The sequence below is a fragment of the Chroicocephalus ridibundus genome, chromosome 7 (genome assembly GCF_963924245.1).
Source record: "Chroicocephalus ridibundus chromosome 7, bChrRid1.1, whole genome shotgun sequence".
NCBI classification, from domain to species: domain Eukaryota; kingdom Metazoa; phylum Chordata; class Aves; order Charadriiformes; family Laridae; genus Chroicocephalus; species Chroicocephalus ridibundus.
This window is the reverse complement of record NC_086290.1, coordinates 27,772,754-27,795,221: the sequence shown is the minus strand read 5'-3', so window position 1 is coordinate 27,795,221 and position 22,468 is coordinate 27,772,754. Positions and strand designations below refer to the sequence as shown.

At 44.8% G+C, this 22,468-nt stretch overlaps 2 protein-coding genes across 4 annotated transcripts in view; both read left to right on the top strand.

Annotated features, from left to right (window-relative positions):
* The window catches only part of LOC134518163 (cytochrome c, somatic-like), a 56,012-nt gene extending 51,185 nt beyond the window's left edge, over positions 1-4,827 (top strand). For all 3 annotated transcript variants that reach the window (XM_063340513.1, XM_063340512.1, XM_063340511.1), the window contains 2 exons: positions 1,599-1,788; positions 3,188-4,827. In XM_063340513.1, the coding sequence (XP_063196583.1) occupies positions 1,620-1,788; positions 3,188-3,333 (315 nt within the window). In that variant the 5' untranslated portion in view covers positions 1,599-1,619 and the 3' untranslated portion in view covers positions 3,334-4,827. The remainder of the gene's footprint in view (positions 1-1,598; positions 1,789-3,187) is intronic.
* A 3,293-nt stretch (positions 4,828-8,120) lies between these two features.
* Positions 8,121-22,468, top strand: part of PDE11A (phosphodiesterase 11A) — a 142,857-nt gene continuing 128,509 nt past the window's right edge. Inside the window, exon 1 of the mRNA XM_063340503.1 lies at positions 8,121-9,096. Coding sequence (XP_063196573.1) covers positions 8,290-9,096 — 807 coding nt within the window. The 5' untranslated portion in view covers positions 8,121-8,289. The remainder of the gene's footprint in view (positions 9,097-22,468) is intronic.

The window sequence follows — 22,468 nt, the reverse complement described above, 5'->3', positions numbered from 1 at the left end:
GGAAGGGACCTTAAAGATCATCCAGTTGCAACGCTCCTGCCCTGGGCAGGGACACCTCCCACTAGACCAGGCTGCTCAAAGCTCCATCCAGCCTGGCCTTGAACACTTCCAGGGATGGGGCAGCCACAGCTTCCCTGGGCAACCTGTTCCAGTGTCTCACCACCCTTACCATAAAGAATTTCTTCCTGATATCCAATCTAAATCTCCCCTCTTTCAGTTTGATGCTGTTACCCCGTGTCCTATCACTACACTGCCCGATAAAGAGTCCCTCCCCATCCTTCCTGTAGGAAGATATAGTGGTTGCGTTTGATTCCATGTAAAGGAACACTTGCAAAAATCCAGTAAGATCCTTCCTTGCCCACCAGCGGGAAATCTTTAGCAAAAAGCAAGGTTACGACTCAACACACCAGGAGCTCTGTTTTAGGGCTGGAAGGCAACATCCCTTCCAGACCAAACAGTGTGTTCTATTTTTCACAACTCCCGACACCATTTTATCCCTGCACTGTGGAGTGGAGCCATGGAGGGGCTGCCAACGCCACTCAGGTTGAAACACAGGCATTTCGGCATGGGTAAGGTGCCTGCGGAGGGAGGGTGGTGCTGCCTGGGGCTCCATGACAGTGTTGTCTGTGTCCCCCCCGGCCGTTGGGGCCACTGGGGCCGTTGGGGCCGTTGGGGCCGTTGGGGCCATTGGGGCCGTTGGCAGAGCGTGCGATCCCCGCCGCCTCCCCAAGAAAGAAGGGCGCGACGCTTGATCCCGCCCTGTGGGCCCGCAACGGACCAATTAGGAGAGAACGTGCCGTCTTGTCCTCTCTGCCATTGGTCGTCGCGTCGATGACACCTTCTCTTTGACGGCCGAGCGCGGACCGGTGGCGGGTGGCGGCCGGTGCCCTGAGGGGGTCGCCGGCCAGCAGTGGGGCAGCTGGGTCTGTCGTGGTCTCACAGGGCCGAAAGGTGATCGACTCTCCTTCGTTCCCCGGCAGCCACGGGCCGGAGGGCAGCCTCGCAGGCACCTTCCCCTTCTGTCCAGGCCGTTGCCACGGGAAGTCCCGCTTATCTGTCAGTGTCCTGACAGGCACTGGAGGAGGAGTTGAATTCTACAGGTCTGGAAACATTCTAGGGAATTCGGGGAAATCCTGAGGTGCTGCTATGGTTTAGATCGGCCTTCTAGACAAAAGTATGTTGACCTTTTACCCTCGCCATCAAAGTAGCTCTAGAAGAGCAATCAAGGAACTTAAAGCTATCTTAACCTCCAAAGATAAGAATAACAAATTCTCTAATTCTGCACCTCTCAGAGATGCAGCAACAAAACCCCCCTGTGGTGCTTTTTCCTAATTGTAAATTGGGGTAACTTAAAAAAATTTAATTCATGACCATCAGCAACCAGATCATGTTGAGAAATTGTGCATCTTAAGTGAGTCTTACACAAATTTACCTTTATAATTAAGTCTAGGTCAAATTTTCATTACTTTGAGACACACTAATTTTTTTATTACCGTGCAAGACAGAAATTTTTTATAAAAATGTAGGAGATGATAAATGTGACCAACAACAGTGAACTTTTCTGTAATATTGTTCAAACTTCCTTTCTTTTTTTTTAGATTTTTTTTGCATAGATCAAAATGGCTGATGTTGAAAAAGGCAAGAAGATCTTTATTCAGAAATGTTCTCAGTGCCATACAGTTGAGAAAGGTGGAAAGCACAAGACAGGACCAAATCTTTGGGGTTTATTTGGCCGCAGAACAGGACAAGCTGCAGGATTTTCTTACTCTGATGCAAACAAGAACAAAGGTAAAACTAAGGTGACATGGATGAGGTGCAGTGTTGGAGGGGACATGTATGAAAAAAACACTTTTTCTTTAGAGTTACAATAGAAAGCCTTACTCATAAGGAGTTATTCGCACACCGGTCTACTTTGCGTTACTGCTGATGAATCTGAACTATAGTTTCAGAAACAAAAATCCCCCAGTCCCTTTTTTCCCTAAATAAAGAAATTTTACCAATATTCGGCACACCAGGTCCAAAGGTACATGGCTTTCCCAGAACTTTATAGTATGAATGGGCAGATTTTCATTTCTATTTCTTAAGAGTGCTTCTAGATTTTGTTTGCTGGTCACTACCCTCTACTGGCATCGTGGTGTGCTGCAGTTGTTTTGCTCAGAACACTTGACTAAATACTGTCACCTACTACTAAGCTATGACTTGTCTTGTGTTTTTCATACAGACAGTCTTGAAAAGCAATGGTACATCTAAAAATGGAAAGTAATTCTGTGTGGGTTTCATTGTTTTTATTTATATTATTGGAACATAAATTATATTATTTGGCTCAAGCTATTAATTACAAATAGAGTCCTGTTTTGTTTTTTGGGGGGTTTTTTGTTTTGTTTGTTTTTTTTTTTCCAGTTACTAAAGTGCTTTAGAATTGGCTAACTTTTTATTTTTCTGTGATTTCTAGGAAATGTTTTGTGACATTCACTCTATAGTGGGACTTATTTCATACGAAACATCGTCAGCATATACTATTTTTTCTCATTAAAAATTTAGTGAACAAATCATACAGACGTTAGTACAAGTTTTTAAAAGAAAGCCAACAAAGTGGTATCTAAATCCACTTTTGATGATGGGAAGAGTCAACTCTGGAGGACAGAAGAGAAGCTTGAACATGTCATTATACGTATTTCAGTAGTCTTCAGTACAACAGTAGGCTTCCGTTGACAGAGACAGGTTTTAGAAGGGATGGAAGTAAACACTAATGTTTTTTCAACTTCTGTCAAGAGATTCCAGGGGCTGGCCGTTGACAACTCTTTTTCTAAAGCCCTTCAGTGGAGCACAGTCTTGATGAATTTCATGTCAATCTGTAGATGCTAATTTTCAACAAAAAAGTTGGATCTTCCGGATACTGGAATTACAGAGATACTTAGTTTAAACATAGTAAGTAGTTGGATGTGAAACGGTGCAAAGAACTGCATTTCTCCATGATGCAAAAAGGATTTATATTTGATTAAAGTGACACAAAGACAATGTATACCTTGTGCATTTTATATTATGTATCATTTATGCTCACATTCCTCTTGGATTCTAGGTACATTATGTTCAGGAGCATCACACCTTTGATTTGAGAGTGTTGATATTTTCATAAATATATGATGTTGGGCTAGCCTTGTATTTTACTATGTTTTGTGTTTTTCAGGAGTTGTCTGGAATGAGAACACACTGATGGAGTATTTGGAAAACCCTAAGAAATACATTCCTGGTACAAAAATGATTTTTGCTGGAATTAAAAAGAAGAATGAAAGAGCTGATCTTATTGCATACTTGAAAAAAGCAACTTCATGAAACACTGCTGCAGCAGCTGTAATGTCAGTGAAAAAATGTTTCGAATTTTGACTAGCTCCTGTGTTAATTTTTAGTATTTTGATGTTAATTATTCATTAGGGACTGACCTTAGCAAAATCAAACAAACATATGTTTTACAATGCTATGTCCTAATAAACAACATTGGGAGGTGAGCATTTTTTATATTGTGTTATATATTTCATAGACCTTTGTGGAGTGTACTATAGAAATACTGTTCCTTCCTATAAGGAGGGCCCAATTCTGCAACTAGTTATTCAAACACACACTGAAACTATTATTCAGTTGTGGCTATGTAAATAAGAAAGTGTCTGTAAGTATTAGGACTGACAACTAAATGAAGTTTTTTCTTTTGGAAAAAAAATCCTCGGCATTGTCACCTGTGAAGGAAATCACAATACGCAGTAAATAACAAAATATTCATTAAAAGAACACTATATAAGGATGATGGAAGCGGAATATCAAGAATATCAGATATTTTCAGGGGACAAGTAACCTTTCAGTAGTGACGTTGATTGACCTAAAAGAATCTTAAGGAGATACCTGAATACCCATGACCTTTTTGGCTTAAAAATATAACCCTAGTCATTGTATTGTTAGTGTTCCTTTGTGTATTAAAAAAGCATAATCATCTACTGGTCATTTTTCAAAACTGTGGATTTTTTTCTCCATTTGAGGCTAATATATTAAGGTATCCTTATCCTCTAATGTGTAGAATGAATGAGGGCTAACTAGCTCAAGCAAATGATAGTAGTAGGTATTTCCACCAACAGTAGAGGATTGATGAAGGTGATTAAAGTCCTCCTAAAACCTCCTCAAGAATCTCTAAGACTTCTTGAATTGTGATTTACAATTTAATTCTCTGTTTACACAGATGTAATGGATTAAAACATACTTCACTCAAGCAAGGTTTCCTTATGTCATGACAGAAGGGGAGCATTAGTACAAAACTAATTTGCTATAGCGCCTATTGCTAGGTACTCATTTTATCGGTATTGTTCTTTAACTGATTGTCTTACCGTGCTCCATAAAGCTGAACTGCTGTTTTTAAATAATGGAATAAGTGAGAGTCAGGTGAAAAGTTCTGTGACACAACTGGATGAGTACCTGCTTTTTTTTGCTTTTGTGCTGTAGCTGTAAGATACTTCCCCCTTTCAGTTTAATAGTCAGGACCTCTTCTCTTGACTGTTTAGACAATTAAAACACCTGCCTGAATGACAAAAATTTTCTCGAGTGCTTTTGTCAATTGCATTTTGACGAGTGCTATGCCACTGCCTTTCTAAAGAGAGAAACACACTATGCCTGAGAAATGCAAGTTTTATGCCCTTTTAGGGCATCTCTGTATGTTTGTACTGAGGGGACCAGGCGAGACTGGCTAAAGCCTGCCTTGCTCTCTGAGCTGGCACTGCGCATCCAAGCTGATAAAAGCTGCCTCACACCTAAGATGAATCAGATAGAAGCGGCCCATACCTCACTGCACCATACCTGTAGAATTACGAAGGCACCACGGTCCTGTGGAGCTGACAGAATCCATTTGCCTTTTTGGTCCTCCCACAAAAGGCTGCAACTAACCTTATCTCAGGCCCACATACGAAGCTGCAGCCCAGAGTACGGTGCGCTTGGTTTACTCACCCTGCAGACAGAGTTATAGTTTGATGTGTGCCAGAACACAGACAGACACAAGCTTTCTCCTAACATCCACTGATGCGCACACTGATGTTTCTGAGGCAGGTTTTACCACGACAGCATGTCAAAAGGCTTCTCAAGTTACAGAACAGACAAACCACCTGGATTATCTTTGTCATATTTTATCTTTAAAAAACAGGATTATAGTTTATACACAGATTTGGGGCTGCAAAGCTCTTTAAAATTAAGGCATTACAGTAAATTGTTCACTGTGTATTTTATGCAATGGTGACAACTGTGTTTTTACTTTCTGCAGTCTTGATGCTGCTATTTGAGAGACTGTCAATATACAGATTTTTGCTGTAATCAAAGCCCATGCATAAACCCCCCGGCAAATAAACTAAAGATGCCACAAGACTGGAGAAACGGGAAGACCTCATTTATACCCAAGCTTATTGAAATGTCAAATTGCTTTAAGTGTTTACATACAGAACTGCTACACAGTAACCATTTTGTTGTAAACAGTAGTGTGAGTTCTCAGACCAAACCTTACTAAAGTGAGATGGTAAAAATTATTTAGATACAATTATTTCAATTGTATGCAGATTGAGAGCCCAGGGCTCTTGCTTGAGAGCCCGAGTATGTGCCTGCCAGGCCTTCAGCAGCTTACGTGACTTCTCAGTGTACGCAGAGTGTTTGTGCCAGTGCTGCAAAACAGCAAATGCCACTGTAAAGGCCAGGCAGCAATTAGCGACTGCGGGCAAGCGGGCGCCCTTCGAGGGTGATGGTGACGCAAGTACCGGCAGCTGAGGAGGGTTCGGTGGCAGCACAGGCAGCGGCGGGTACAGATGTGCGCCGACAGCATGGATGTCATAGGGTGCAAGGGTGGAACCTCGGCTGAGTCCTCCCGAGAGCAGGGGCCTCCACCGAGGATGTGGCAGCCGCTGGCGTGGGCTGAGGGGTTGTGCCTTCTGCCCTGCGTGAAACCCCTTTACTTCACAGCCCTGGCAGCATGTGGGCAGCGCGCTCAGAGAAACGCTGAAGAAATCAGTATTTCAGTCGCCCTTCCCCCACCGAGATATACCTGCCATTTCATATCCAAGGTACCTGCGTGGAAAGCGCTCTCGGCATCTTTAGAGGTGCGAGCAGCTCGGGGAGGGTGTCCTCCGACGTCCCCGCTTTCCGCCCCCCGGCCTAAAACGCCACTCCCCCCGCAGGCCCCTCGCCGCGGCTGCTGCAGCCGGGCGCTCCCCGGCGTGTCAGCGGCACGGTACGGCCGCCGGTAGCTGCTCCCTCCCCGCCGCTGACAACGGGCACAGCAGCCCGGGGCCGGGCGGGCTCCCCCCTCTGTCCCCCAAACGGCGGGGGCGGCATCCCCCGCCCCTCGTTGTCCGTGCGCCTGCGCGCCCCCCCTCCGTCCGCCCCATCGCCGAGGGGGTGCCGTCGGCGGCGCGGTTTCTCAATGGAGAGCCGTCCTCCTGCGGCAGCCGCCCTGCGCAGCCGGGGGGAGCCGGGAAAGCAGAATGAAACCCCGCCGGGGGGGCAGGGGTACAGGCACGGAGCCCTTCCGCCACGGCGGCTCGGGGCCGGCGGCAGCGAGGGAGCTGCTGCTCAGCCTGCAACGGCGCAAGCACCGAGACCGGGCGGCGAAATCCTTTGTCTGTCGCTTCCTCGGCAGGCTCCGGGCTGCGGGAGCCACAGCACCTGCACGGAGCCTTCGTCACTCGCGACCGCTGCGGGAGACGCGGCAGCCCTTCGGGCACACACACATAGCGATCCCCAACCCACCCCCCGGCTGGGACCCGCCGGCACGCGTCCCGAAATCGCTCCCTCTCCTTGCAGGCTCTGCCCGGACCCCCGCGCCGGGAGGGGATGCTGCAGGGACAGGGTCCCCGGGAGGTCGGAATCTCGTTTGGTTGAAGGTTTGCCCGTGTGTTTTCCCGGCCACCCAAACTCCCATTCATGAATTTCGGAAGCCGCCTTCATTCAGTCTTTCTGAGCGCATGAAAGACGTTTTTCACGTGTTAAGATCCATGACTCCGTTTTTTCAATCGCTTATGCGTAAGGCATCGATTTAGCAATGAAACGTGCTCCACGTGCGCATAAAAATAACCCCGTCCCGGCTGCCTCGGTGGACGCGGTCGGTGTCCGTCTGGCAGCCGGTGCCGCAGGAGCGGACACCCAGCAGCGCCCTGGCGAGCCCGCTCCCGCCCAGCTGCCCGCGGCGCCCCGCGGGAGCCCGGTCCCGAGGGAAAGCGGCTTTCGGGCAGAAAGGCCTGGGCGGGTTGCGGGGGGAGGGCGGGAACCCGCTCTCTGCCCGTGAAACGCCGCACTGACGGTGCGCGGCGAGCAGAGCCAGGTCCCCCCACGGGAGAGGCGGCAGGCGCCTCAACTCGGGGATGCCAGAAACGGAATTCACTTGGTCCCTCTGAAAGGGCTCCGTTTTTCCGCCTGTCTCCTGAAGTACTGAAGCAGTGCAAATAACGCCGTAAATTGCACCTCTTTAAGGGGAGCGCTGGCGTTACCTCTCCCCGCCCCTCCCGCAGCCCGCGGGGGGGAGCCGCGGCCGGGTTTGCCCCTTCTATTGCACACGCATCACAGACAAAAGGACCCTCCCTCTCCCCCCCGCACGCTCCCCGCGATGTTCCCGAATGAGGCGCCGGCCAGCGCTGAGCTCCCCATCGCCCGGGGTCTTCCCGCGGAGGGGACCGTGCGCGCCTCACCCCGCACGCCCACCCTCACCCCGGCAGGGGCTGCCGCGGCGGGCGGCGGTGCCTCCCCCCGCAGCGGGGCTCGCCAGCCCTCCCTCCTCCCCGCCTGCCCCCCCCCGCTCGGCTCACGCGTCCTCCCCCCGCCCTCCCCTCCCTCCTCAGTGGTCCGCCGGCTGGGTTACGCAGCAGCCGCCGCCAGCACTGACAGCACTTGGCAGGAGGGGTTTGCCCGAGCGCACCCGGAGCATCTCCGGAGGCGCGGCGGCAGCGCCTGCCCGGCTCACCGCGGGAGCCGGCCCAGAGCCGGGGGACCGGGGCCAGAACCAGAGAAGGGCTGAGAGCGGGGGGAGGGGGGACAGAAAAATACCTAGAATAATACTAATAATACTACTACTAATAATAAAGAGTGCGGGGCAGGAAAAGCAGGTCGCAGGGGACGAGGAGAAGGCGCGCCCCCAAGGAGGGGCGCGGGCGAGGGGCAGAAGCAGACCCTCTGCGGGACTGCCGGCAGCCCCCCCCGCGCCGCGGGGCGGCCGTCGGGGCGGCGGCAGCACGTGGCGGCGGCGGGGCATGGCCTGAGCCGTCCCCCGCCGCCGGCACCATGGCGGCCGCCGACGCCGGGCTCGACGTGGCGGCGGTGGAAAGTTTCCTCGAGAGGCACCCGGAGCTGGTGGAGAAGTGGCTGAAGAGGAAGAACTCGCTCCCTAAAGCGCCCGCCGCTGCCCCCGCCGGCCCGTCGGAGGAGCGGCGGAGCAGCGGCGGCCCCGGCGGCGGCTGGGGCAGCGCGGGCGGCCCCGGCGGTCCCGGTCCCGGCCCCGGCGGCGGGGGGCTGCAGCGGCGAGCATCGCAAAAGGAGCTGCGGAAGAGCTTCGCTCGCTCCAAGGCCATCCATGTCAACCTCACCTACGACGAGCATGTGCACGCCCGGGCGCAGGAGCCGCTGAGCAGCGTGCGGCGGCGGGCGCTGCTGCGGAAGGCCAGCTCCTTGCCCCCCACCACCGCCCACATCCTCAGCGCCCTGCTGGAGTCCCGCGTCAGCCTGCCCCAGTACCCCCCCACCGCCCTGGACTACAAGCGCTACCTCAAGGAGCACAACGAGCGCCAGTTCTTCCTGGAGCTGGTCAAGGACATCTCCAACGACCTGGACCTCACCAGCCTCAGCTACAAGATCCTCATCTTTGTCTGCCTCATGGTGGACGCCGACCGGGGCTCCCTCTTCCTCGTGGAGGGGGCCGCCGCCGGCAAGAAGAGCCTGGTCTCCAAGTTCTTCGACGTGCACGCCGGCACCCCGCTGCTGCCCTGCGGCTCCACCGAGAACAGCAACGAGGTGCAGGTGCCCTGGGGCAAGGGCATCATCGGCTACGTGGCGGAGCACGGAGAGACGGTCAACATCCCCGACGCCTACCAGGTAGGAGCCGGGCGGGCTCCCGGCGCTCCGCTGCCCCCGGCTCCCCCACGGACCCCGCCTGCCGGGAAGCCCCGCCGCTCCCCAGCCCTGCCTACCCCCGGTGTGTCCCGTCCGCCTCCCTGCCCCCCCCGGGGTGTCCCTGTCGAGGCGGCGGCGCCGGCACTGCCGAGGGTTGCGCGTAGCGGCCGCGGCTGCCCTCGGGGCAACTGTTGGCGAGGCGGGAGGGGAGTCCAGTGAAGCCGGGAGGGAAAGTCTCTCCTGGGTAGCTGAAGTGGCCATAAAATCGGTAGAGCATGCGTTTTCAAAACGTATTTTGGAATCGGCTGAAGAAAAGTTTAAAAAAAATGCTCGCCACAGCCCCAGCGATATTCTTAAATCTCTGTCTCACTTAATTGTTCCCTGCCTGCCCCGCTGCTGAAATAATCTCGTTGCTTTCAAAAGAGCATACAGTTTCACCTCTGCATGTGCCCACTCAGCCCACAAGGCACACGTTTTCAGTCCTATTCCTAGGAGGGATATAACCGGTCCCGTTATTCTCCTGCAAGGACTTTCCCCACCTTTTACTTTTATAGAGGCTTCAGTGTGAATTGCGAAAATGTAGTCCTGACTTCAAGGCAAAAATTCCCTTTGACTTCAGCAGGGACAGTGTACCTTCGCTTCTGTGTGTTAATGCTAAACAGCGCGTTCAGTTTACCGGCTTGAAATTTACCCCTTCTCAGTCCTAGGGGCTATTTCTAGTGTTTATTAGCGTGAGACACTATCATCAATTTGAGGTTCTTGAGAAAATTAACAACCACAGAGCGACAGATTTTTTTACATCAGGATCTTGGAAAGCTATAGAAAGGTGGGAGATGTATGTCTTTAAGAATTTCAGTAATAACCATTGCCCAATATCTAATTTTGCTCTACAGTAATAACAAAAATAATAAACATTAAAAAACTGATTATGCTTTATAGCAAACCATGCAAGGAAGGAACTTGAAAAATAAGGTTGAGTTATTTTTGCTTGAAATACAGAAGAGCCAGGGTAACTGTATTTTGGGCTGAATATTTATTTATTTGTCAAACAGTGAAAAATACTGATCACAAATCCAGGCTGACAGAGGTTCCCAGCCCCCAAAGTTCAAAGGCAATAGTAAAAATGCTGTATTATTCACACTAAAATGATTGAGTGTTTGATCACCTTTGAAAAAATCTAAGCTTTTTTCCTTTTCTCCATTATACACTTTCTCTTACCATCTGATTTTTTTTATTACTTTCACTTCTAAAACTGTACTCTTCACAAAATATTTGTTGCTGGGGGTCAAGCAGAAGATGCTCTCAATCGTCTCAAGTGGCTAAACAGATTAAGGATATCTGAGTTTGACTGGGAAGGAGCTCAATTTCTCCTTTTAACTCTGAATACCTCCAGCCACCTTTTCTTGGAGGGGAGAACACCACTGGAAGGGCAGAGTGTTCTCTATTCCTAGAGGGCTGGATTATTTTTTCTTCAGTGTTTGTTCACTTTGTGCCCACTTGCCTATGAAAAAGTCCAGCTACTTTGAACAGTTTATTGTCTGTTTAATTCACAGGGAAAAGTGAAAAACAATCCATCCAGTTGCCACTCCCGGTACTATTTATATGATACTTTTGTCTGGCTCCCATTCAAAATCGATTAAAATATTATAAATAATAAAATTCATTCTATATTTAAGCCGTAAGTGCATTAGTTGCAGGGAGAGTTCTAAGCCAAGTTCATCCTGTAATTATACCAATTGCAACTTCCCTACTTTCAGTGGAGTTACTTCTGATTAGTGCAAAAGAAACTTTAGACCTTGCAACTTTAATTAAAGTTTTGCTTGATAATAAAATGTTTCTGAGTTAGTAAAGTTTATTTTCTCTTACCTGACATGTATATATCCATTGTGCGTCATTAAAAGGAGACCTTTCTAATTTAATAGTATAAAGAGCCCTATGGAAGCCCAAGTACCTGTGCGTAAAGAACTGACAGCTGTTCCATTTCAGATCATTGTAGTGCTCACAACAGAGCATTTTAAAAATTAATAAATGTGATGATATGATTTTTGTCAGCATTGCCACTGATGATGGAAGCATTTAATCAACCGTCAGGTAAGAAACAACAGCACCAGGAAACTTTGTCAGGCTGACAGATGGAATTGGGGAAAAAAAAAGGGTGACAGCACAGCACCATTTTGTCCATCGAAGAGAGTGTTTACATTGATGCTACCCATTTGCTAAGAAAAGGCCTTTTATTATATTAGGTCAGATGAACACCTCTAGATTAATTTAAAGGTTTTTTGCTTGTTTTTTAAATTAACAAACTTGTTTAAAAAGAGGTAAAGATACTTCTGTATCATTGGTTAGCTAGTTTACAGACTTGGGAAATGTGTTTTATTATCATCGAACCGTCTTTATTTTCTCAGACCCTGATCAAATATTAGTTAGAATTCTACCATCAACTACAAATTGGGTTGCCTGCTGGTATCGTCAGCTACTACTGACATTAATGGGACTTCAGTGCGGCGATCAACACTACATTTAAATCCTGTCATGTCCTGTAATGGGCTTCACGTGGGCAGTCCCCTCTGCCCGTACACAGACTGCTTGGTTTAGGAAATACTTGTAACTGACTTGCAGTGTCATTTTCACAGATAGTGTAAGATTTCAATTAACACATTTATTTTTCTAAAGAGAAAAAATATTAAAAAATAAAATCATATAATAGGCTGGGGCTTTTCCATGATCCAGGTAATTATTACTGTCATTGAGTCTGACTTTGACAAACTGCTTGTGTAAACAATCTTGCTTAATTCAATAGCATACTAAGATATAAGGTCTGGAATTAATATTATGTATTGAGGACTGTATAACAATCACTTCTTTTAATGCTAAACAATAACTATGTAACATCTCACAGTAATTTGATTTATGAAGTTCAGCAGTGGCTGAACAAACTTCTTGGAGGTTCACAGCATCAGAGAATTTGACAAATCCTTAGTTTAAGCAAAGTTTAGGTGAATGTTATATGACTGATTCAAAAGTTCCACAATTTCATTCATGACATTAGAATATTTATTTATTACATTGCCGAGTCATGTGATGAAAGTGAGTTTATAACAGTTTGTAAAATATATGATCCAATCTGTAAGAGTTAGTGCTCTTATAGAGCGCACAGAAGATTTGAGAACAGGAAAGGACATAGAGACTTTGTCTGTGTTTCGGAGCGAGTCTAAAACTCTTTCTCCTGGAAGTTACCCAGTTGCCTTGTAAATCGAACTCCTAGTCAGTTTAAATTTTAAAATAAGGCCTTAGATCTTCCCCTGTGTTATTTTTGGGGAGCATTTCTGACTCCTTATGTGAATAATAGACTCTGTCTCAAGCACACTTGTTGGAAGAATCCAGTCATACTGGCAAGGAAATTTGGGACCTAAATGTCTTTTGAGGCTCCTTTTAACAGAGCACAGATGTGGCTTTTGCAGTCATATATGAAGACTATTAAGCATATTTTAAGTACACAGGCAGAGAGGCTATTAAACCTTTATCTGCAGTCCTTATGAGTTGTTTAAAAATTTAAGTTCTTTTCCTATTTAAAGCTATGGATATTTTCATATCATCCCTTCTTCTCACAGGCCTTCTATGATGTTTAGCTGAAATTAACGATGATTTAAATTTTGTCCCATCTTTTAGAGCAGTATTTAAATAACAAAAATTTTACATCACAAGTAGTGTTTGGTTATCGTTATATCTTTAGCTATGCAAAAGTTGGGAGATAGTTTAATAGCATCCCAAGTCCTTCTAACTAGTGAAAAAAAATCTTACTCTTTAGAAAGTAAGCATACATCAGAAAGTGGTGAAAAATATGTTCTGCCATTTGCCAGTGTCAGCTGAAAAAAGTTTCTGTACACCTTATGTTAAATTTGGAATTTAAAACGTAGCTTTAAAAGACAGAAAAAAAAATGGCGTACCAGATGGATGTTCTAATGAAGTGAAGAGCAAAGAGAGGAAAAATTTCAAACAGGGTCATGCCAAGACATGGGCTTTTGTAAGTTGGAGAAAGTGCATAAAAGATGAGTAGAAATGATTTTTCAGTACAGCTCAAGTTTTTTAAAAAAATTTAACCATGTTACTGGAACTAAAATCAAGCAAAACAAAAGACAAATCAAGCTGTCTTTGTTCTGGACTCTCCTGTTACCTCTTTCAAGTTTAGGCCAAGTGTAGTACAGCTAATGCATACACAACCCTTTACAGTAAATTTTAAATATCCTTAAACAGCTAGGTACAGGCATTGATTTGGTCTTTTTTCAGGCCCTCTGGGCACTCTTTGTCCCCTGCCGTGTCAGGGCAGGACAGCATTACAAAGTTATCGCTCGTGGGTTCAAACCTTTCAGCCTGGGAGTGCCCATCTGGGACAGGTTGTTGGTGTAGAAGGTCACCAACAGACGGGAGCCACATTTCATTACACAGGGTAGCTGTTTGTTACCATCAATATTAACTGTGCGTCTCTTTCAATATTAAAGAGCAGTTAAAGCATTAAAACCCTGGGTCCTGGGAGGTTCAGTTCTGCAAATGGGAAGCACTTAGGCACTGTTTTATTCAGCAGCACTTGAGCAGCGAGCACCAACAGCGGCTGTATTCATTTCAGTGATGACTCTTAACAAGGACAGAGGTTGCTCTTTAGAGAGCAGAGAGCAGGAAACCTGCCAAGCAGAATAAACAAGGATTTTTTAAAATTCCATGTAATACAGAAAAAATGAGTTAAAATAATTTTTGCTGTGCATTGAACATGACTAGGAAGCACCACAGGGAATGCAGGAGATAATTGCAACAGTAAAGAACTAAACTGGTCTAATGTGCTTTCCGCAAAAGGACACCCCAGCACATCACGAAAAATTTAGGAAAACTTTACTTTAAATTCTAAGTATGAGCCAGTGAATTGGTGAAGGGATGTGGTAATTATCCCTGAAACTGCAGCCCAGTGAAGGTGAACACATCCTTCATGTCACAGCGGCGGTGGCCTGGGAGAGAGGGATCTCCCCACAGAAGGCAGCACCCTCCTGCTTCTCCACAGTGGAGAGCCCTCTGAGCAGCAGCTTAGGAGGTCTCCTCACCTCCTATCATTTCCCTTGCTCCATAAGTCTTCTCAGGGAGCAGTTTCTGACTGATGTGTAAAATGTCCTGAGGCCTTCCACTCTTACCTTGGAGATGTCTGCTGGGGGCAGTAGCTCTGGGTAGATGCCAAGGCTGTGTAGAAGGGCACATGTCCAAAGCCACCTGAGGGCTGACATACAGTTTCGTGTTTCCATGCTGTTGCTCAGGCGGATCCAGTTGGCGGCTGGTCACAAGTGGTGACCCAGGGCTCAGTACTGGGGACGGTTTTCTTTAATATCTTTATCAATGATCTGGACAAGGGGATTGAGTGCGCCCTGAGGAAATTTGCAGATGACACCAAGTTGGGTAGGAGTATTGATGTGCTTGAGGGTATGATGGCTGTACAGAGGGATCTGGGCAGGCTGGATTGATGGGCTGAGGCCAATGGTATGAGGTTCAACAAGGCCAAGCGCCGGATCCTGCACTTGGGTCCCATGCAGTGCTACAAGCTTGGGGAAGAGCAGCTGGAAAGGTGCCTGGCAGAAAAGGACCTGGGCGTGTTGGTCAACAGCTGGATGAATATGAGCACTGTGCCCAGGTGGTGAAGAAGGCCAACAGCATCCTGGTCTGTATCAGGAATAGTGTGGCCAGCAGGACCAGGGAAGTGATTGTACCTCTGTACTCAGCACTGGTGAGGCCCTACCTTGAATATTGTGTTCAGTTTTGGGCCCCTCACTACAAGAAAGACATTGAGGTGCTGGAGCAGGTCCAGAGAAGGTCAGTGAAGCTGGTGAAGGGTCTAGAGAACAAGTCCTGTGAGGAGCGGCTGAGGGAGCTGGGGTTGTTCGGCCTGGAGAAAAGGAGACTGAGGGGAGACCTTCTCGCTCTCTACAACTGTCTGAAAGGAGGGTGTAGAGAGGTGGGGGTCAGTCTCTTTTTCCAAGTAACACATGAAAGGACAAGAGGAAATGGCCTCAAGTTGTGCCAGGGGAGGTTTAGATTGGATATTATGAAAAATTTCTTCACCGAAAGGGTTATCAAGCATTGGAACAGGCTGCCCAGAGAAGTGGTGGAATCGTCATCCCAGGGCTATTTAAAAGATGGGTAGATGTGGTGCTGAGCGACATGGTTTAGTGGTAACTTGGCAGTGTTAGGTTAACAGTTGGACTTGATGATCTTAAAGGTCTCTTCCAACCAAAACAATTCTATGATTCGATTCTGTGATCACCAGGACAGACAGGGCTGCACAGCACAGTGCACGCGGCTGGTGACAGCTCTTAGGTATCGTGAGGGAAGACACCTTCCTCTCCATGCTTGTGTGGGGCAGACGAGGTTATCTCACCAACCAGGTGGGCAGTGGCCCATCCTCCAGGGTTGCTCAGCCATTACTCCATGGATGCACAGCACCTGCTTGCTGCCCCAGGTGTGCCAGCAGTGACTACCTCGTGGGTTTGAGATGAACAGCAGGTGGGCTAGTGGCGGTGGGGTGCAGGGTGCCCAGGTGGGGCTTGTTTGCTGCAAGTCCCTATGCTGGGAACAGTGGGGTGGCAAAGGTCGGGTGGGGGGGAAGGAGTCTGCCCATACCCATGTGTAATGAGTTTTCTCTAACTCCCACTGAGGCTGTTGGGTAATTATCAGCCAATTAGTGGGGCTCGCACACTCAAAATCAGCACTGAAGGATGTTGCGGTGCCTTGCTTCAGTGGTGGTGTGAGGGGGTGCTGAGAGTGGGTATAGATTCCCAGGCAAACACGAGCATGGAGGACTTCAGGGCATTAACAGGTTAGTAATTTTGGGGGGTGTTTTTAGTAATAATAAAATCTAGCTGGCTTGCTTTCTCAGTTGCCTTATGGAGCGTGTACTCAGTACCTTGGTGCCGCTGGCTTCCCCGGCAGAGCAGCTGCAGGGCCTGGCTCCCCAGCCCTCCCTCCTCTGGTAGGCCCCATGGCTGTTGGTTGCGCAGAGCTTGCCCAGGGAAAGCCTTGTGGAGAGCAGGGGGGTTTCCTGCCCCCCCTGTAAAACCATCTTTTGTTAAGCTGACAGATTTTAATCAGTTCATTGCTCAGCTAGTCCATCTGTCTGAAGAAGACAGGCTTTTTCAGGTTTTTACCCCCTCAGACACTCTTTGTGGAATGGGTGTGAAACTGGTGCCTCTGTGGCCTGTAACTTCCTTGTGAGAAGGAAATGCATGTATTTGGTTAGAGCAGGTTAGTGACTGTGAGAAAGAATTGCAGGATTAGGCCCTTCAAATTGTAGCTGAAATCCTGTTACAAGCAGAAGACTGAGTAAGGCTGTAGCCTTGCTTGGTAATGGGTTTTGCTGTTTGATTGGTTTTCAGTTTTTCAAAACTAATGGATGTTTCATTTTGCTTATTTACAGTTGTATGCTATTGTGTAGTTTTTCTATAGAATAACAAAGTTAATAAATAAGCATGCATACATCATTATGCAAGTTAATTTGTTTAACTTTTCTAAAACAACCCTGCTGACAAACTATGAAATATAAACATGTCGAGCTAATGGCTCAGTGGAGTTTTGTGTGTTAACAGGGTAACAGCAACTATGTGCAGTCTGAGCTTAATGTCTCTACAGTGCACATTTAAAAATGAGTGTGGCTTAGTTAATAACACTACTGCTTTGTCACAATAAGATATTTACAATTTATTATTTGAGAATCTTATTATATTGCTTCTGTAACACTTGAAGCTATGTGTTGCTCACCTGAGTAATTACCTGCAGCTTCTAACCCATACACAGACTTCTGTTGAAACATGCACAGGAGTCTTGTTGGTCCCTTTACTCAGAGGAGTATCAGTTTTTCAAAGCTACCCTGTGCGTGTGTATATTTTATATAAGCAATCGTTCATATTTAGGGGACCAACACTAGGACCAAGTGAGGTTGGAACAAGATGGGAATGTGAACATGGTTGTGGTAGGCTCCCAGTGCAGTATCAGTCAGGTCCAGTACGGAAGGGCACAGAGAGCCACTGTGATGGAGCAAACAGTAGGGGCTGGGTATTTAAAATTAGAGGAAAAATATTTTTCTTTGTAAACATTTTTTTTCTTTAATAATGCTGCAGGCAGAGCAGAAGTGCACAGAAGCTGCCATACATAAGACCACAACTTGATTTACTGTTATGCTATTGGTGATCTAACAAGAGTTTATTTTGAAGAAAGAAAATAAAAACCTGATGGATCTGGGTAATGTTGTCCTACAGAGGAAACTCCTCAGATCCCTGTTATTGATCAGCTCAGACCACGAAACATAATTATGCTTACTAGCTTAGCAGTCATGTCTGCAAACTTGCTAGTGCTTTCAAAGTTATTTACTTCTGTCTAAAGAAGATTACCTATACTATTTTTTCCCATTAATTTTGTGCCAGTCATAAGTAGACAACATGCATTGTTACTTATGTCTATAACTAAATAAATGAAACCGTGGTCAGAAAAGGACATAAATGATATATCACAATCCTGCCAATCAAAAAGCCCCAAACTACTGATATTTAAAAAAAAAGTCAAAAAACTTTAGTATTGCATCATTGCAAATGAACATTTTTTGTTTTTTTTTTAAAAGTAAGCTTTTTTTATGTTCAAATTATATATGGACTTATTTAGTTTTAAATCTGGAAATTAAGATTATTTTTTTTTGAGGGTTAATGTTCCTTACTTTTTGTTAAAGGATTGTTTTGGGAGTGAAGTAATAGAGTTGACTGAGCTGTTTTGCACATTCTTATATGTTTTATTTATTTTATCTCAAAGAAATATTGCTGTCGCTATATAAATAGTCACAGTATAACTGGGCTGTGTGCATGTTTACTTGGGAGAATTAGGTTTGAGATGCTGGTGAATGGTACTAGTTTGTTCTCCCGCCTTTGTCTCTGGGGCTTTAGGGATTTTGGGGGAGATGACAGAAATAGCTGCAGCAATCCTTACCTAGAAGTCTCTTCAGGGATTGCTTTATTGTTTTTTGTGTGTGAGTTTCTTCTCTACAAGGTTTTAACAATATCTACTGTAGGGGTTTGTTACTTGGTTTCTGTTTCTTGTTTATGCACAATGTAATTTATACCATATGTGATTTTTAGAGAAGAGTATCTAGAACAGACTGGATGCCTTCATTTTTTTTTTTTAAATTTGTATTTAGCTTTTTTAATGTTATGCTTTGAATCTAGATAACTTGCTGTCTTTTGGATTGCTCTTTTTGTTTTCTGTAAAAGTGTACATATTGTACACTCATAGGAAGCACGATTGAGAAATTGAATAGGTCTCTCCCAAATTCAATTTCTTTACTTCTGTAAATGTAGAGGCACCTGCAGGATGGCTTCCTATAAAGTCAATCAGAAGTACATTAAATCGAAGATGTTTGTCCCATGTAGTTTGGTAGTACAATAATACTCAGGTTAACAATGTTGTCAAACATACTACTCTTATTACCTATTTTTTGATACAACTTAGCTAACTCAATCAGTAATTGAAATACAATATATTCAACGAAATTTTGCTGTGAATTTCCTTGTTTTATTTTCTGGAGCCCTTCCGGGGGTGGGGAGGGCAAACAAAAAAACCCCCAACTATGCAGTGAATGGTGAAATATAGTAAGCCAGGCCTGTTTATTGAGCACCTCTTGTGTTCTTTCGCCTTATACTTTGGAGAAGGAAAACAGTGTCTTTGTCATGAAGACTTAATTCCTGCAAACGTATTCAGGCAGGTTTCATCCCCCATTACATTATTTGACTCTTAGCTAACGTGGTTTAGAATTATGCTTTTTCTTCTCTAAATCATGCTAATAATACTCACAAATACAAATTGTACTAGCTTAGATAAGGATATAAAAGGACATGTTTTCTTACCAAGTTCAAAGAGCTGTCCTATTAAAAAAAAACAAAACAACCAAAAACCAAACAACAAAACCTGTACCTTTACTAACAATGTATGAACCACCTACTTAAACTGAAAATCAACACTCAAATGCAGTTGGTGAAACCTTACTCAGAAGTTGAAACTGGTTTAATTTCTAATATAACCTATTCTATTACCTCAAATGTCTTGAGAAAAGAAGAAATGTACATTTAAGTAAGATAAAACAAGAACAAAATGCTTGTTTTGACTGCTTGGTGGGAGTTTCAGAGACCCTCTATGGCCTTCTGTGGAATAGTGGCATGTCCCTAGAATTTTTTGAGAAGGGATTTATTTTTTTTTTTTAAGTTGGAAAATGGTGTAGATTCTTTTAGTAAATGATAGAAATAGTGACTTTTTAATGAGGTTTTACCTCTTCTTCCTAGTCAGCAGGGATTATTTTTTTGGTAGTCCTCCTCTAAGTGTAGCTGTTCAGGTTTAACCATGATCAATGATATTTACTGACCTCAGATCCACAGCCAACTTGCTATTCATATCAAAGAAAAGAGGATTGGGCCCTAATGGATTTTTCTTGTTTGTCACTTCTGTAATACAGCTGATTTGACTTTTTCCAGTCTTGGCCCAATATCTGTATAGCTCTGATAGTCAGATTAATGGAGTAATTTTATGAATACAGAGGAGAATCTGGAGGACTTGACATACAGGAGATAGGCATTATTTGATTAGGTCCTGATTCAAATTGGTTGAAGCCTCAGGTACATCAAGATAATGAGTATCTTATGGGATCAGAGCTTGTAAGCATGGTCAATATTTTGAGTTTTCAGCTGATAAGGTGAGGGTAGGCGATCTAGAAAAGTAAATTTGAATATATCAGCTCACTTGATAAGAACTTATGCTGCTTAGAACTGTTCCAGGCTCTAGAATTTCTGACCCTTGTGTTCTTGATTAATTTCATATCACACTTTTAATGTTATCCTAGGTTACAGGAACTAGAAACTTAGTATTTTTTTTAAACAGAATTTGAGATTCTGATAACATTATATGATTCCAGAACCCTAGAAAAAAACCAAACCTGTCTGTACCTTAATCTGGTCTTGTATAGAATAAAAGCATGAAGATTTTTGTCTTTTATCTTTTATTGACAATCTTTAAATATGTCCAAAAAGAACTAGGACTGCAGTGTCACTGCACAGGCAGCTGAAATACCGGCACTTGGATTGATGAATCAAGCCTGGTCTCTTCTGTGTCTTTACTTGATTGAATATCACACTTTACAGGGTGATATTTCCCCAAAGAAGAATTTACAATCAATAAATAACTTGAGAGAAGGATAAGGCTTATCCTACAGAATAACTGTTCCTTGCTGGCAGTTGTGAAATTCTAGTTAAAAGTGCCTCAGTCTTCACATTTTGAATGTCTCTGACATCTAGAAATCTAATTATGTAGAACCAAAGCAGTAAAACCAACTCAGTTTGGTTTTAGTGATGTTTTAAACAGTCAGTAGAAGACTCGTAATTCTTGAGTGTTCTTGCATGCAAGTACTGCCATTGCAATTACATACAAGTACGGCTTGTACCTGGTCTGTCCCTAATTTCTGAAGGTAAGTCTTGATTGTAAAAGGAACTTAAAAGGAAGTGCTGCATTAGTTACTTGTTACTCCTTACTACCCAGGAGCCTGGTGCAGATGAGCCTGTAGAATAATACAGTTTGTATCTTAAATTTTTTTGCAGTCTGACAGAGGGCTTCTCTGATTTAGCAGCCTTGTTGTCTGCTGCTAAACAGGCCTCCTTGCTCAAGGTTACTACCCTGTGAGCAGAAGCAGACATAAATTTTGTACAAGCTTCTCAGCCATCACAGTTCACACTTGGGCACTGAGGTTTTTATTGATGCTGTTAAACCCAGTAAAACCTCTCAGTTAGATCCTGCCATGAACATCCTATTATGACAATAAGCAATGGAAGAAGGCAGGTGTGGGCATAAGAGGTTTGGGACATAACACAGGTCATCCAGTCATTCAGTTTTCTTAGGTGTGAGTTTGCATGATTCAGTAATGTTAATGTTGCCAGAAACAGTATTTTATTTTGTTAACTTACGTATATTTCCTCATCACTTTCCCAAATGTCACCAAAATAAAATTCTTGCCTACTTTTCCACAAAAGGTTAGGGATAGAGTTTCACTTCACATCTTGGTGATTTTCATTTTTTACTGAGTTCTTGTTGAGGTTTTCCTCAAAAGTGTCTCCTTTTTCCAGTTAAATGAATTAACTTCCCTATACTGTGCGTACTGGACCTTTAGCCTCTGCTCCAGAGATGTAATGCCCTTCTGCAGAAGGTAGTCTGGTTCTCTAGCATAAATGGATAATCTGATATCAGATGTCAGGAAGACCAAAACATGTTGTTGCATCTCTGTTGAATGGTATGCTTCTGGGACTAAGGCTATCTGATTGCTCCAGGGTCTCTGTGCTTCCTTGCATAGAAGTCCCAGGAAGAGATACAAACAGGAAACTTCCAAAATCCACTTGAACAGAGAAGCAATATAGCAGAATGAGTTGTGCTTTTAAAAAACACTTTCCAGATTGCTAATGCATCCTGTGTCCATGGTTCTCCATAGTGTCCATTAAGGAACATGGGATTCATAGCTCATCGTTAAATCTGTTCCTGACAGTGGCAGCTGTACTGTATCTATCCCGTTCAGACAGGTTCACAAGCCCCTGTCCTGTGTGCCACCATCCACCACAGGTCAAACAGCACTTTGTGTATTAATCTTGAGGCCTTTTGAAAAGGCAATGACTACACATGCCACAGGACTGTAAATTACAGTTGCATTAAACTACCCACTACAGTGAACCTTTTTACCTAAACAAAAGAAACTTTCAGATAAACACGAATACCTCTTCCTAATTTTTATCCCCGACCTCTGTTTTGTTTTACAACAATGCATCTCTTTTAATTGAGTGTATTCGGACAAATTGCAACTCACTTCTGGTCTGTCCAGCAGCTGTCCTTTTTCAGTTAAACTCCCCCTTAAAGGTTTGCTTCTTTTATAAGGCCCACAAGATGTAAATCAGCAATAATGTTACTAGTCAAGGCACATTGTCATTTCAGTGTTTCCCCATGTACTCTGTTTTGCTTTGAACAAAATTAGCGGAGCAGGGACTGTCTTTTTCAGTAACACAAAGCATATTATCAATATTTCAGTAACAATTGCTAATTCTAAATAGTAGTTCATACATTACCAAGAAGCAGTTGAAGAAATAATGTTTAATTTATTCATTGGTGAAGCCTAGTGTGTGATAATTGCACTGTAGAAGAACCATCCCTTGCTAGGCAGCATTCTCTACAGTTCAGAACAGTTTCAGCTTCTATTGAAGTTGTTATGAAGTGTTTAGAAGCATGTGGAAAGATCACAAGATCAGGCAGGTCTGGAACC